Source organism: Pectinophora gossypiella, chromosome 23 (genome assembly GCF_024362695.1).
Source record: "Pectinophora gossypiella chromosome 23, ilPecGoss1.1, whole genome shotgun sequence".
Classification (NCBI taxonomy): domain Eukaryota; kingdom Metazoa; phylum Arthropoda; class Insecta; order Lepidoptera; family Gelechiidae; genus Pectinophora; species Pectinophora gossypiella.
In genome coordinates, this window is record NC_065426.1 from 6,446,855 (window position 1) to 6,460,913 (window position 14,059).

At 38.3% G+C, this 14,059-nt stretch overlaps 1 protein-coding gene and 2 long non-coding RNA genes across 3 annotated transcripts in view; 1 reads left to right on the plus strand and 2 right to left on the minus strand.

Moving 5' to 3' along the window:
- The first annotated feature begins 1,307 nt into the window (after positions 1-1,307).
- The window catches only part of LOC126377506 (structural maintenance of chromosomes protein 4), a 57,698-nt gene continuing 44,946 nt past the window's right edge, over positions 1,308-14,059 (plus strand). Inside the window, exons 1-2 of the mRNA XM_050025251.1 lie at positions 1,308-1,753; positions 2,056-2,247. Coding sequence (XP_049881208.1) covers positions 1,454-1,753; positions 2,056-2,247 — 492 coding nt within the window. The 5' untranslated portion in view covers positions 1,308-1,453. The remainder of the gene's footprint in view (positions 1,754-2,055; positions 2,248-14,059) is intronic.
- LOC126377631 (uncharacterized) lies at positions 4,325-5,379 on the minus strand. The gene is made up of 2 exons (XR_007567931.1): positions 5,302-5,379; positions 4,325-4,918 (listed from the first exon to the last, which is right to left on the minus strand). It is a non-coding gene; the product is annotated as an uncharacterized LOC126377631 (long non-coding RNA).
- On the minus strand, positions 7,279-11,559 carry LOC126377646 (uncharacterized). Its single transcript, XR_007567948.1, has 3 exons — positions 11,537-11,559; positions 11,262-11,456; positions 7,279-7,584 (listed from the first exon to the last, which is right to left on the minus strand). It is a non-coding gene; the product is annotated as an uncharacterized LOC126377646 (long non-coding RNA).

Here is a 14,059-nt window from a genome sequence, read left to right on the forward strand (position 1 = left end):
TTGTGGTTCTACCCACCCAGGTATGGATACTAGGTCGTTATTTCTGTATTTAATTAATCATTCAATTTGTAATGTATATTTTTTAGATCTTGGACTAACATGAAATCATCATCATCAATTTAAGAGCCACGCTCTTGTCGGTGCAGCATTTCTGTAAAATACTCTCCATGCTACTTTTTTAGGGAAAAATAGGGCAGTGGTTTCCCTCTTGCCTTCCGCCCCGCAGTACTCTGTCTGACGCGAATGGGATGGCGCCCAGAGTAGTCTATTACAAAGCCATACTAGGACTCCTGTCCTCTGCCTCTGAATAGTACTGACAGTTACTGCTGCCCTCTTTCAGGTTCCAGGTTACAGTCCCTGTGACATGCCCCTTCCGTCCTGCATTGCCGTACCGATGGCTCCCATCTCCGCCTCTGCAGCCGTTGAGGTCTTCACCCGTATCCCTGGGCAAGGGTTCTACGTTATACCCCGCAGGTCTGGGTCCCTATTCGAACTCAGCCACCATCTTACTCCGGCCTACTGAAGTAAGAGGCGCCCACCCCCGCGGCAAGGACGCGCCGAACAGGAATTGCCCCAGTGGAGGGCAGAGAAGATGACTCTGTCCCCCCTGGGGCCGGGTTAATGGTCTTGTATGGAACCAAGACCAAGGGCATGAAACATGAAACATGAAATATTTAGCCAATAATAATGTCGATAAAGACATGGAACGGCACTAGTGGTTCTGATACAAAAACATATACTATAGGTACGTTTCTATAACAAACCCGCTACATGAGTACAAAAGACGTTACGACGATAGTATATTTATCTCTTTTTAACTTATGACGGCTCACATGAGTGCGAAAGACAAAACCTATGTTTTTCTTTCGTCTTAAATATGCTCCGTCTATTCTATACAAGGTCTTTGGGGCGAGTAGACTTGCGGTTTAAAAAACGCTCATTGAATTCCCCCTAGTTAAATACCGAAAATTTTCATTGCTTTCGGAATTATTGAATTACTTTGATGAAACTTTCGAAAAGATCCAATCTATTGAGATCGTTATTTTATGGTATTAAGTTTCACAAAATATCGCGAGAATAACCTTGATTTCAAGATACACATACTTGTTGGTCTCGGTTATTAGCCGTAAAAACAACTCCATCGATCTTTAGTGGAAAAAAACGAGAAAAAGAGAAAAAGCAATGTAAAATCTTTAATTTGTTTCCTTTCGCGACTTTCATAAGTTTCTCCTAAACTTTTCTTTAATCTTGAAACCAGGCCAAACCATGAAAAAAAAAACATTGTGTAGACACCTGTCAATGTCAAAGTTGACAACGGGAACGCAGGCTTGTTTTTGTATTAAACGGTTTTTATTCAAAATAAACGTGAAAATCACCAGATTTTTGTTGTATTTCCTTAAATAACTGTTTTGTGGTGTTCTTAATATTTGTAACTAGTGTAATATCTTAAAATATGCAGAAAACAAGGAAGAAAAAGGGCGAAGAAGAGCCGATGGAAATAGACGAAACATCAGCTACGGAACAAAACGGCGGGACGCACAATGCTGACCAGGATTGTCTTATAAATGGTGATATTGACCATATTTCTGATGACGAGGAGGGTGGAGTGCGTATCGGGGACATTTACATACCGCCTGCTCCCAAGCCCGCTCTTACATTTGATACGACAGGCCCACGGTTGTTGATAACCCATATTGTCAACGAGAACTTCAAAAGCTATGCCGGCGTTCAAACTTTGGGACCATTTCATAAGGTAAACATCAACATTATGATAAAAATCTACGTTCATACCTGAAAATATTTTTGGTTGGTAAATATCAATATTTTTGGTTAAGTATGTGTTTTCGCAACCTTCGCATTGTTCTTTCATCAGTAAAATTACAGTATAATGTAATCTAATAAGAGATAATCAGTCAATAATAAGTTTTTAATTTATTTAGGAGAGATGATTTCTACAATGGAAATCTGTTGTAATCAATTTCCTTATCACTTCATTAACATATTATTTGTATTAGTGACTCTTCTAACATTTCAAAACTGATATAATTTTTTCAGAGTTTCACAGCTATAATTGGCCCAAATGGCAGTGGTAAGAGCAACGTCATTGACTCAATGCTGTTTGTGTTCGGCTACCGAGCAACTAAGATCCGGTCAAAGAAGATATCAGTCCTGATCCATTCATCTAGCAAGTTCCCCAATATTACAAGTGCAAGTGTTGCTGTACATTTCTGTCAAATAGTCGATGGGGTATGTATTGGATTATTTTTTTTTATTTCTAGAGTGTATTCATGTGGTATTCGTGGGCCGTTTTCGACAACTCGACGTCTGAGCGCCTATTTTGAGTGATATTTTCTAGAGTGTAAGAAAGGAAATACATTTACAAATGTGAAATACATTAATATACAGTCATAATTCATAATCACTAATTTAAGAGCCACGGTTGGTGTAGCATTCTCCATGCTAGTTTTTTAGGGAAAAATATGGCTATTGTTTCCCGGTTGCCTTCCACCCCAAATAATTACATCATAATTAGATGACCAAAATAATCTCTGCAGTAGCTACAAGGGACAATACTAAAAATCTATGAAAGAACAACTCCAATTCGATTTTCATGGGTCATGACACCACCTACTCCAGTTGAAGTGGTTTAGAAGTTATGTAAAAAAATATACTCTAATTGTATGGGTGCTATACCCAAATAACACATTCCACCTTTACCACCACCACTTACAGACCTTTTACCACTTTCAGATTGATCAATAAACATTACTTTCTGGGTTCATTTTTACCTAACTTCAAAAAAGAAAGAGGTTCTGAGTATAGTCCTTTGGTCTTGGGCAACAAGATATTTAACCATAACAGATACAATATTTAAAACACATAATAACTGGTTCTTACTGTGTTTAAAATAGGGATATGAGACTCCCTATTTTAAATGCGGTAAGAACCCGTTATTATGTGTTTTAATTATGATAATAACCGTGCAAACTTAAAACAATGTATAACAGATACAGTAGTATTTATTTACTAAAAAAAAATATATGGTCGAATTGAGAACATCGATTTTTGAAGTCTGTAAAAAGATTGCATAAATATAATTATTTAAACTTCATTTAAGTTTAAATCAAACTGGTTGCAGATGCCAGCATCTACTTGTCTCTTTCCCTCACAGTTATGACTTAAAATGGAAAAAGTAAAATAAAATAAAAAAAGTAAGAAAAAATATAATATAAAAAGCCCAGGTTCAGAAGTTCCAATTTAGACTAGACAAGTACCTACAGTAATCTCAAAATGGCGCGTAATAATCTAACGCGTCATTAATTAAACTGAAACTGAAAAAAAGCGTGAAAACGGAATTCGACACGGTTACATTAATATTCTTTGTGGCCATTTAAAGTCGTAAGACCGGGTGTCCTTGTAAAATCCAAACCCCATTCTTTAACTAATGTGTCAAGAAATCTTGGCCGCAAAAGTTTAAAAAGAGCAATTTTCTAATGATGTGTCCATTGCATAGTATCCACTGGATTTAGTAACGGCCTCTGTGGTACAGTGGTTGAGGGTTGGACTCACATTACAGGTTGATTACTTGATTGTCCGAAAGTAAGATGATCCGTGCTCAGGAAGGCACGTTAAGCCGTTGGTCCCGGTTACCACTTACTGATGTGAGTAGTCGTTACTTGAGCCATGTCAGGGGTCTTTGGCGGCTCAATGACACCAGGGTTGATGAGGTTGGTAATTCACTTCACAACCCATACGATAGAAAAAGACTGGATTTAATTTTTGATTGACAGATTGCCAGATGATTATGTCAACGGCCGTCTAACTTGACTTTAAACTAACTAGGGGTTGAAGTACATCTGGCCACACTCGCACCACATCGTACTTTCCTACTCTTCTAATCTTTTCCGTTACTCATAACCGTCATAAAGAAACGCCGGTTAGAGCGAGAAAAAGAGCTGGAGCGCGACCCCATTCGCCGTAGTTGACGAGGCTGGCGCGCGCGGTTTCGTACTGTCGCGCGGTATACTGTGAGCCAACCCAATGCCAAAAGACGCGACAGCCCTACTATGCGTAGCAGTACGCTGCAGTACAGGCGGTACAAATGCGGTGCGGTTCAACCCTTAGACAGATCTCCGTCTTTATCGCTTTAGTTTTCTACACACACGCCTAAGTTCTGCCGTCTACCACCACAAGTGGAGAACTTGCAGTCAGAGACTTATTGTAAACTGTGGAATACTTACGTTGGATATTATGAGCATAATTATAATATTATCACTTCATAATGACGACAATGTAACATATAAGACCAAAAAAAAAAACTAGATTTTAATACAATTCATGCTTTATTTCCGTTGAAAATTGTTTTAATATAGTACCGGAGCAGGTCTAGGGGGTAGGGGTGTCGGGTAGGGTGATGGGGCAGGTGGTAAGGGTGTCGGGTAGGGTGATGGGGCAGGTGGTAAGGGTGTCGGGTAGGGTGATGGGGCAGGTGGTAAGGGTGTCGGGTAGGGTGATGGGGCAGGTGGTAAGGGTGTCGGGTAGGGTGATGGGGCAGGTGGTAAGGGTGTCGGGTAGGGTGATGGGGCAGGTGGTAAGGGTGTCGGGTAGGGTGATGGGGCAGGTGGTAGGGGTGTCGGGTAGGGGGATGGGGATGGTGGTAGGGGTGTCGGGTAGAGTGATGGGGGAGGTGGTAGGGATGTCCGGTAGGGGGATGGGGGTGTAGGAAAAGAATAAGTCCTAGGGGGAGTCGGTATACATCTGCCTTTGTATGCTACAGTCGGTTTGATGGGTGAGTTATAATCACATCCTAACTCGCACGGATTACGGTAACTCAGCCCATTTGTGCCGCATACCGGGTCGAGTATGGGTGCACAGCCACATAATGGTGCCTGTGCCTGGCTTGTCCCAAACAGGAATGCTGGAATGTGAAATTTGTATTAATTAATTTTTAGATTACAAAAGCTTTTTAGTCTACAAACAAGTTCCTGCGCATTTAACGTCTCATTAGAAATGGAGTAATTCCAGAATTTTAATATAGTTTTGTTTTATGTTTTCTTATCAGTTTCGCTGCCGGCTGGGTACACTTTTTACCCTACCTGCCTTGCAAAAATGCAGACCATAATAGTAAAATCCCTATGAAACTAATTATAATATTTATAATGTTACAAAATATAGAACGTTAATAAAATATATTTATTAAATTTTGATGTCAAAAATTTTACAATTCACATATTTAAAATGTAAATGTTAATATAAAATAATTCGTGACAATCATTTTCAATTATTGCTTTATTTACTCACCAAGTAAGATAATGAGAATCCGCATTTTTCTTAATAGCTGCATTCGCAGTACTGTGATTTTACTCTGCTACACTGTGATATATATATAGGTTCTACATTGGCAACGCCAAACAATTTATTCACGCCTATCTACTATGCAGGTGATTAATTTAAAAAGGTGATAATATATTTTATTTATGTATACTAGTTAACTATAAAGCAGTGACATCATGACTTCTGTAAGCACTACATAAAACTTACGCAATATCTAGTTACAAAAGAGGTGTCTGTCGGTCGATATAATCACATGGCGTTGGTGAACGTACTAATAAATGGACCCCACTCAGCATAAGCCGCGGCGAGAGCCACGATCATAGAATAAGGAATAATACTACTAGAACGGTAACTCTCCGCCCCCCACCAACGTCTGAGCTGAGGTTTACCTCACCCCCTCGAACGTAGTTTAGACTTGATACGTGAAGGGAGCGCGCGGACCGCTGATTTGAAGACAAATCTAAAACTAACGAAAAACATTTTCTTTTTTCTATTTAACTTATTTACGTATTTTAATCAAGGAAAACGTAATAATACGTGCGACATTTGCGTGTGCTCTTTCATATAAATTCCAAAGTAATTTCGTGTTTTGACGTTCAGTAAAAAGTAACTGATTTGACTAGTTGGAAACTAGCTTATTACCAGTTAGGTCACATATCTCCGAAAAGCATTTCTGGAGTATGTGGGTTTGTTCTCCATCTTTTCATTCGTCGAATTCAAATTCAAATATATCTTTATTCAGTAGGTAACATAGTTACACTTTGAATCGTCAATTTTACATAACGAACGTCTCATCCGCCTAAAACTACTGCAGCTTCTCACAACCTGTATAGCCGGGGAAAAGAAGCTGCAAGAAAAACCTCGGCACAGGGCCCTAGACGTTCTTTAAAAAAAAATATAAAATAAAAATGTCACGTTAACGATGATCAACGGGATATAAGTTTTTAACATCCAACCATTAATTCGGAAACATATTTGAATTCAGTGATATAGTGTCTATAAAATACAAACACAGTGAGATCAGAAAGCAAACTGACTTTTTTTAAAAAAAAGCACAGATATAAAAAGCCAATATGACATTCTGCCAAGACATAACCTCACTTAACTAATACATCATCATCATCACCAGCCCATTAACGTCCATGATCCTGAGGGCAGTCTCGAAGCTGAGATTTATTAATACCACCCTAAGAATAAAATAGGTAGAAAGTACAAGAATGTCTTATCACTTTCGGGTGGAAAGTGTAAAATATTAGAGAGAAAAAAAGTAGGTGTTAAAATTCATGTCGAGGCCGTGGAACGCTAGCGCGCGCGGTTTGCGTACTGCCACGTGCTGTTGCGCGGTATACTGTAAGCCAACCAAATGCCAAAAGAAGGCGACAGTGCTACTGCACGCAGCAGTACAGGCGATTCAAATGCAGTTAGACAGATCTCTGTTTGTATCTCTTCAGTTTTCAACACACACCTAATTTTCTGCCTGTGGTCTACCACCACAAGTCGACAACTTGCAGTCAGATACTTAATGTCAACTGTGGAATACTTTCATCGGATATTATGAACATAATTATAATATTATCACTTCATAATGACGTAGAGGAGCTCGGTGGCGCAGCGGTTAACGCTCACGGTCTGCGATTGTTGAAGGTAAGCAACTTTCGCAAAGGGCGGTCATAGGATGGGTGACCACAAAAAAAAATCATCTCGAGCTCCTTCGTGCTTCGGAAGGCACGTTAAGCCGTTGGTCCCGGCTGCATTAGCAGTCGTTAATAACCACCAACCCGCACTGGGCCCGCGTGGTGGTTTAAGGCCCGATCTCCTTATCCATCCATAGGGAAGGCCCGTGCCCCAGCAGTGGGAACGTTAATGGGCTCGTGATGATGAATGACGTCAATGTAACATATTAGAACAAAAAAAAAAAAAAAATTAATACAATTCATACTTTATTTCCGTTGAAAATTGTGTTTTAATATAGTACCGGGCCAGGTGTGGGGGGTAGGGGTGTCGGATAGGGGTATGGAATAGGGGAAGGTGGTAGGTTTGGTGGTGAAAATGGGTATGGGTTGGGTAGATATGGGAAGGGATCTATGCAGCTTCCTCTGTATGCTAAGGAGGGTTTGATGGGTGAGTCATAGTCACATCCTAGCTTGCACTCATTTTCATATGTTTTTCCATTTGTACCGCACACTGGTTCGTAGTTGGGCTTACAGCCACACAATGGATGTACTGCCTGGCTTGTCCCAAACAGGAATGCTGCAAGGTGAATTTTAAATTAATTGATTTTTTAATTACAACAAAATAGAAGTTTTTTAAAGACCTAAGTCCCTGCGCCGAGGGTTTTCTTGCAGCTTCTTTTCCCCGGCTATACAGGTTATGAGAGTGTATTAGTTTTAGGCGTTTGTAACGTTCGTTATGAAAAAATTGATGCGTCAAAGTGTAACTATGTTACCTACTAAATAAATATATGTACGTGTTGTGTTTATATGTGAAGTATTGTATTGTATGTATTTTTAAATCTGAATTTGAACATCACGCGTGTTCTGGTGTATTACTATGTACCAACAGTCATGAGCAATATCATGTACCCACTTTAGAACCCTGTCGCGCTATCATATTTGACAGTTAATGAGACTTGCGGTTTAATTTGTCAAAAAAGTTAATGTGACATGGTTTCAAAGTGTATACATATTAGTACTCGTGATACAGCGGATGTTGGGGGCGAAATTACAACAGGGGGATTAAAATGGCCACATCGAAGCAATTCATCTAAGAAAGCAGTGTTGCAACTTGACATTTGCGCATATAATGCAAACAAATGTCAAATAGCAATATTGCTTTCTTAGATGAATTGCTTCGATGTGGCTATTTTAACCCCCCAGTTCCTAAAATAAATATTAGATATCGTTAACAGTTTGATGACATGAAAATGGTTTAAAAAGTTTCTGTCAATTCTAGAATCAGGAACTTTCCAGGCTACTTTCCGCAAAAACAATATATGTAGATGGCGCTAACAAGATTTTTCCTTCGTTTAAGTTTCTAATTTCATGAATGACATTGAGCCAGAAAGAGAGGGTTTGGCATACTCCACCACACAGCTCTAATATGGGTTGATAGTGCGATAAAAAATTCCACTTGATATTAACTCAGAATAATGAGTTGAATCATCCCCCTCAGTATTCGTTACGATGTCACTTACACTCCGTACAAGTACGTACAGGTGGCCATACAAGTACATATGGGTGTAAGTGACACCGCAACGTATACAGACGGGGATGATTCAGACTATGATTTTGAGTTGATACTTGAGATCAAGTGTAAATTCCTATTGGAAAATTCCACTTGATGTCAACTCAGAATGGTCGCAATCATCTCAAAGTTTTCGTTACGATGTCACTAATACCCTGTAGTGTGTAGTTAATTTACAATGGTTATAGGCGTATTTACTCACCAAATAATATAATAGGACGCAGCATTTTTCTTTATAGCTGCCTCGCTATTATGACTCCTATTATGTTCCTGTGTTATATATATAGTAACTACATTGACAACCGTTAATAAATACTTTGTTCACGCTACTATGAAGAATGAAGATGATTAATTGTTATAAAAGCAATAATATATTTATAATTAATTAAATTTAAGTGGGAAATCGCTTAATTATTTAAAACGAATTTAAAAAATCATTAGAGTGCCAAGTATTATTTTTGTCCATTTCTTGTCCACTCACTACCATCTATCAATCAAGTTGGTCTAATAAAAAGCTCGGTGAGGTATGGGTACTTAGTTCATCTTGCGATGTACAGTCATGACCAATAGGTATAATCACTTTAGGACTCTGTCGCACTAACATATTTGACATTTAGTGAGACTTACAGTTCAATTTGTCAAAAAAGTTACTGTGACATGGTACCAAAGTGTATACATATTAATGCTCGTGACCGTATGTAACTCTAACTACACCAATTGGGATATAGTCGTGAGCTTATGTTTAATAATAAGAAAAAAAAAAACATACATACATACATAAACTCACGCCTATTTCCCACCGGAGTAAGCAGAGTCTATGGAATTTGCTGGGATCCTATCACACTTCTCTTGCTTTCTCCACATTCATCATTAATTTCATACGCGCACGCCGATTTAGAGTAAATCGTTCTAAACCTTTTCTAAGGACATCTTCAATTTGGGCAATGTACGTCCTTATATATCTTCATATGCCAGTCCTACCACCAACCTTGGCTTTATACCGCTTTCGTAATCTTTATTAATTATAAAAATGAATTTAAGTACTTCAAAATCTATTGATTCCAAAAAATCAAAGCCAAAATCATCATCATTGATTGATTTTTTTTTTATTGATTTTTGATCTATTGATTCTATTGGTTCTATTAATCATTAGATGTTGATTGATGGGAGGCCTGTGCCCAGCAGTGGGACATATATAAGCTATTTATGTTATGTACTACAAAATCTGTCCAATAAAAAGTAAGAAATAAAATTTTGTTGAATACAATGTTACTTAGAATCTAAATTCTGAGAAACATTCATTAATTACATTTTCTATGTATAAGGTAAAACAATAAGGCATTGAAATACGTCGCATATGTAGTTTATTCGGTTTTCCTAAGAAGTAATAAACATTTTAAGTTACGATTCCTTGACAAGGTAATATAATTATGTCTTACCTTAATGTTACCTGAATTTTATTACATATTAACATTTTTAACATATTGGCACACGGAGTAGCTACGGAGTGGCATTGACGATGTATGTACCTCTGACTACCCTAATTCAAATTCAAAAATATCTTTATTCAGTAGGTAACATAGTTACACTTTGAATCGTCAATTTTTACATAACGAACATCTCATCTGCCTAAAACTACTGCAGCTTCTCACAACCTGTATAGCCGGGGAAAAGAAGCTGCAAGAAAAACCTCGGCACAGGGCACTAGACGTTCCTTTTTTTAAAAAAACAAAAACAAAATATTATTATACAATTTAATAATTTAGCTGCCTAATATCAGTTCTCAGACAGTAAATCCCATGCATTCATATCTTCTAAATAATCACTAACCTTATAATAACCTTTTTTGCAAAGTTTCTGTTTAAGTACTGTCTTAAAACAGTTGAAAGGCAAATGAATGAATGAATGACAATCTGATGATTTCTGAATGTCAATTGGAATCTTATTGTAAAAACGTATACATTGCCCCTTAAAAGATTTAGTGATCTTATGTAATCGACTGACTTTTAAAGCAAGTTTATTTTTATTCCGGGTATTAACAATGTGCCGATCGCTATTTTTTGCAAACAACCTATATGTTTTATTTTAATTTGGATATAGTCCTAGGTTTACCTCAGATGGTGTTATCTACTTCGCCGGACAAATGGAGAGCGCCCCTTACCTAGTTTATTTATGTGTATTTTCATAGTTGTATTTTTTTAACATAGCTGGCGAGGAGTGTGTGTACTATACACCTGCCTACCCCTTCGTGGATACAGGCGTGATGTTAGGTCATGTATGTATTTTATATACGTAGTAACATAACATAGACAGTATATATACGTATCACTGCTGGGCACAGGTCTCTCACGTACGACACGATGCACACGTAATATTTTGTATTATTTATTATAATTTATGATTGGGTGTTGGGCTGAAAACAAACTTTTATATATTATTACGATAAAAACCTTCAATGGAAATATAACCTTTAAGTGTCAACATAAGGACGTTTATTTACTGCAATGCCATGGTTAGAAACAGATGCTCAGAATTGTCTGTGCTGTTTATATAATCTCGGACATTAAGTTGATTTACAGATTACCTGTTGTGTCACTCAAGGTAATTAATCACTTAATGCATCTTTCTTAAGATAGATTATGATGTGAAGGTTGTTAGTGTAGTAAATTTACTTAGAGATGAACCTTGTCAGTGATCTGTTTGACGCGAGTGGGATGGCGCCCAGAGTAGTCTATTTCATAGCCGTACTAGGACTCCTGTCTTCCACCTCTGAATAGTACTGACAGTTACTGCTGCCCTCTGTCAGGTTCCAAGTTACAGTCCCTGTGACTTGCCTCTTCCGTCCTGCATTGCCGTACCGATGGCGCCCATCTCCGCCTCTGCAACCGTTGAGGTCAACGTTTGGGGAAAAGGCAAAATAATATTTCGTAAACTATTTTTAACGGTAAAAAACAATTACCTCATTAGAAGTTTCGGCTGCGTGAATCTTTTAAAGTGACTATAATAATAATATTTCGCAGTGCTAACACGATGTTGTCTCGCTCACCTCGTCCGTCCGTTTTCGCGTGGCCCTCCGATGAGCAACAAAGGCTAGATAAAGCACAGGCTACACAAAAAACACACAATGAAAAACCACAAAGTTTTATATTGATATTCTCCTCGACCCGCACACTTGTTTGGTGAACGCTGGTCTAATACATTAATAATTATTATTAATAGCCCTCAATGTCCCACTGCAGGGCAAAGGCCTCTCTTCTCTTCTTCCACTCCTCTCTGTCCCCAGCTTGTTCGTGCCACCGTTTCGAGAAGCGATCTAACTCGTCGCGCCATCTTTTTCGTGGCCTTCCCCGACGTCTGACAGTAGCATTTGCAGGAACCCACTCTGTAGCTTTTTTGGCCCAGAGGTCATCGTGCATTCGGGCAACATGTCCATTACATGTACATTAATTACAAGAGATAAAAAAAAACTTTTCATTTAGATACAATTCACGTTTATTTCCATCGCAAATGTATTTATACATATATACGTTCCTTTTTAAGGTAGATATGGTCTAGGGAGTAAAGGGTTATGTGGAGCTGGGGGTCACTGGTTAGTTAGGTTGTGGTTGTAACGGGTTAGGTGCTGGTGGTAACGGGTAAGGTAATGGTGGGGGAAAGGGTTAGGGAGCTAGGGGTCACTGCTTAGGTGGTGGTTTTAACGGGTTATTTACTGGTGCTAAAGGGAGTGGTGGGCGTGAATGGTTAGATGCAGCTGGGGGTGTCGGGTCTCAACGATTTAGGTCGGAGCATATTCCTTTATGTGCCAAAGTGGCTTTGTCACATTCTAACGCGCATTGATTGGAGTACGTTTTCCCATTCGTGCCGCATACTGGATCATAGTTGTACAGACAGGCGCATGTTTGAGGTGTCTCTTTTGCCAGGATAACCCCAAATAGAAACGCTGAAAAGAAGATTTGCTTTCAATAATTTACGATTTACAAAATACATTTTCTTAGGGACGGAAATTGAACGCAGAATAATTTACAACATATTTTTTCTGGTTTATTACCCATGGTGCTGTCAAAAAAAAAATCATAACAGAAACAGTTGAAAAAGAACGGTCATGGAGAAAATAACAACGGCCTCCATGGTCCAGTGGTTGAGCGTTACGCTCACGATCCGGAGGTCCCGGGTTCGAATCCCGGTGGGGAAATATCACAAAAATTACTTTGTGATCCCTAGTTTGGTTAGGACATTACAGGCTGATCACCTGATTGTCCGTAAGTAAGGCGATCCGTGCTTCGTTAAGCCGTTTGTCCCGATTACTACTTACTGATGTAGTAAGTAGTCGTTACATGATTCATGTCAGGGGCCTTTGGCGGCTCAATATAGGGTTGATGAAGTTGGTAATCCACCTCATAACCTACACGATAGAAGAATAAGAAGACCGATTGTGACGGCAATAAATGAATATGAATCTTTATAGAATCTGCCGAAATATCGTCATCGGCGGAACTTAGGAGTTGTATATGTACTCACCAAATATTATGAAGAAACGCATTCTCCCTATTACTTGTTTTCAAAGCACTGTGATGAGTTTATTGTGTTACCGTATTATATACTGTATTGAAAACCGTTAAATATCGTGTTTATACGTACTTACCTCAATATAATCTTCTATATTACATACACAACAAACCCGTAGTACATTATCAAGAAAGTATAATTTCAATTTATAGGTAGGTGGTTTTGTTAAAGCGTAGTTTTTCATGATTTTATACGGCATTTATTCATAGTTTTAGAAATTGAATATCCAAGGTGTTTCCAAGTGTATACATATACACATATATTTTTTTTAAATAAAATGTTTTATTGGTGAAGGTGTTTGGGCTAGCAGCCCCCGGACCAACAGCTTAACGTGCCGAGCACGGCACAGCATGCATAGAGCATCGTGATGAAGTATGCTACAGACCCCCTCCAGTTGACTGAGGTTATGTAAAATAGGGGTCGCGTGAAGGATATCTCATAATAATTATCATTATCGACACCACAATGTGATGTGTTCGCTGATAGATGGTGGAGTGTATGAAGAGAGTGTTAGGCTTTTTTCAAGAAGATTTATTGTTTTGTTTTTTCTATTATTATTTTTATTTTTGTGTGATAATTTACTTTTTAATTTTGAAATTGTATTTTTTAGTGTTTTTCATGTTATTTATAGTCTTATTTTTCTTTTTATTTCTTTTGTCATTCATTGTTTATTTTTGTTGTATTAGTTTTTATATTGTTTTTTCGTCATACAGCGCATTGTGTTACACTGTAATGTTGGCTTATCGCTATCGACCCACTAGGGTCCATTAATTCTTTCAAATATTTTTCCTCTCAGACGCGAGCATTGAAGCTTCGTACATGAATATCAAGTAGATAGATAAAGTTATACGAAACAGTTTGCCAGTTCTACATAGTTATGCACATGGAGCACTAAGACATCGGACCTGGCTATTCT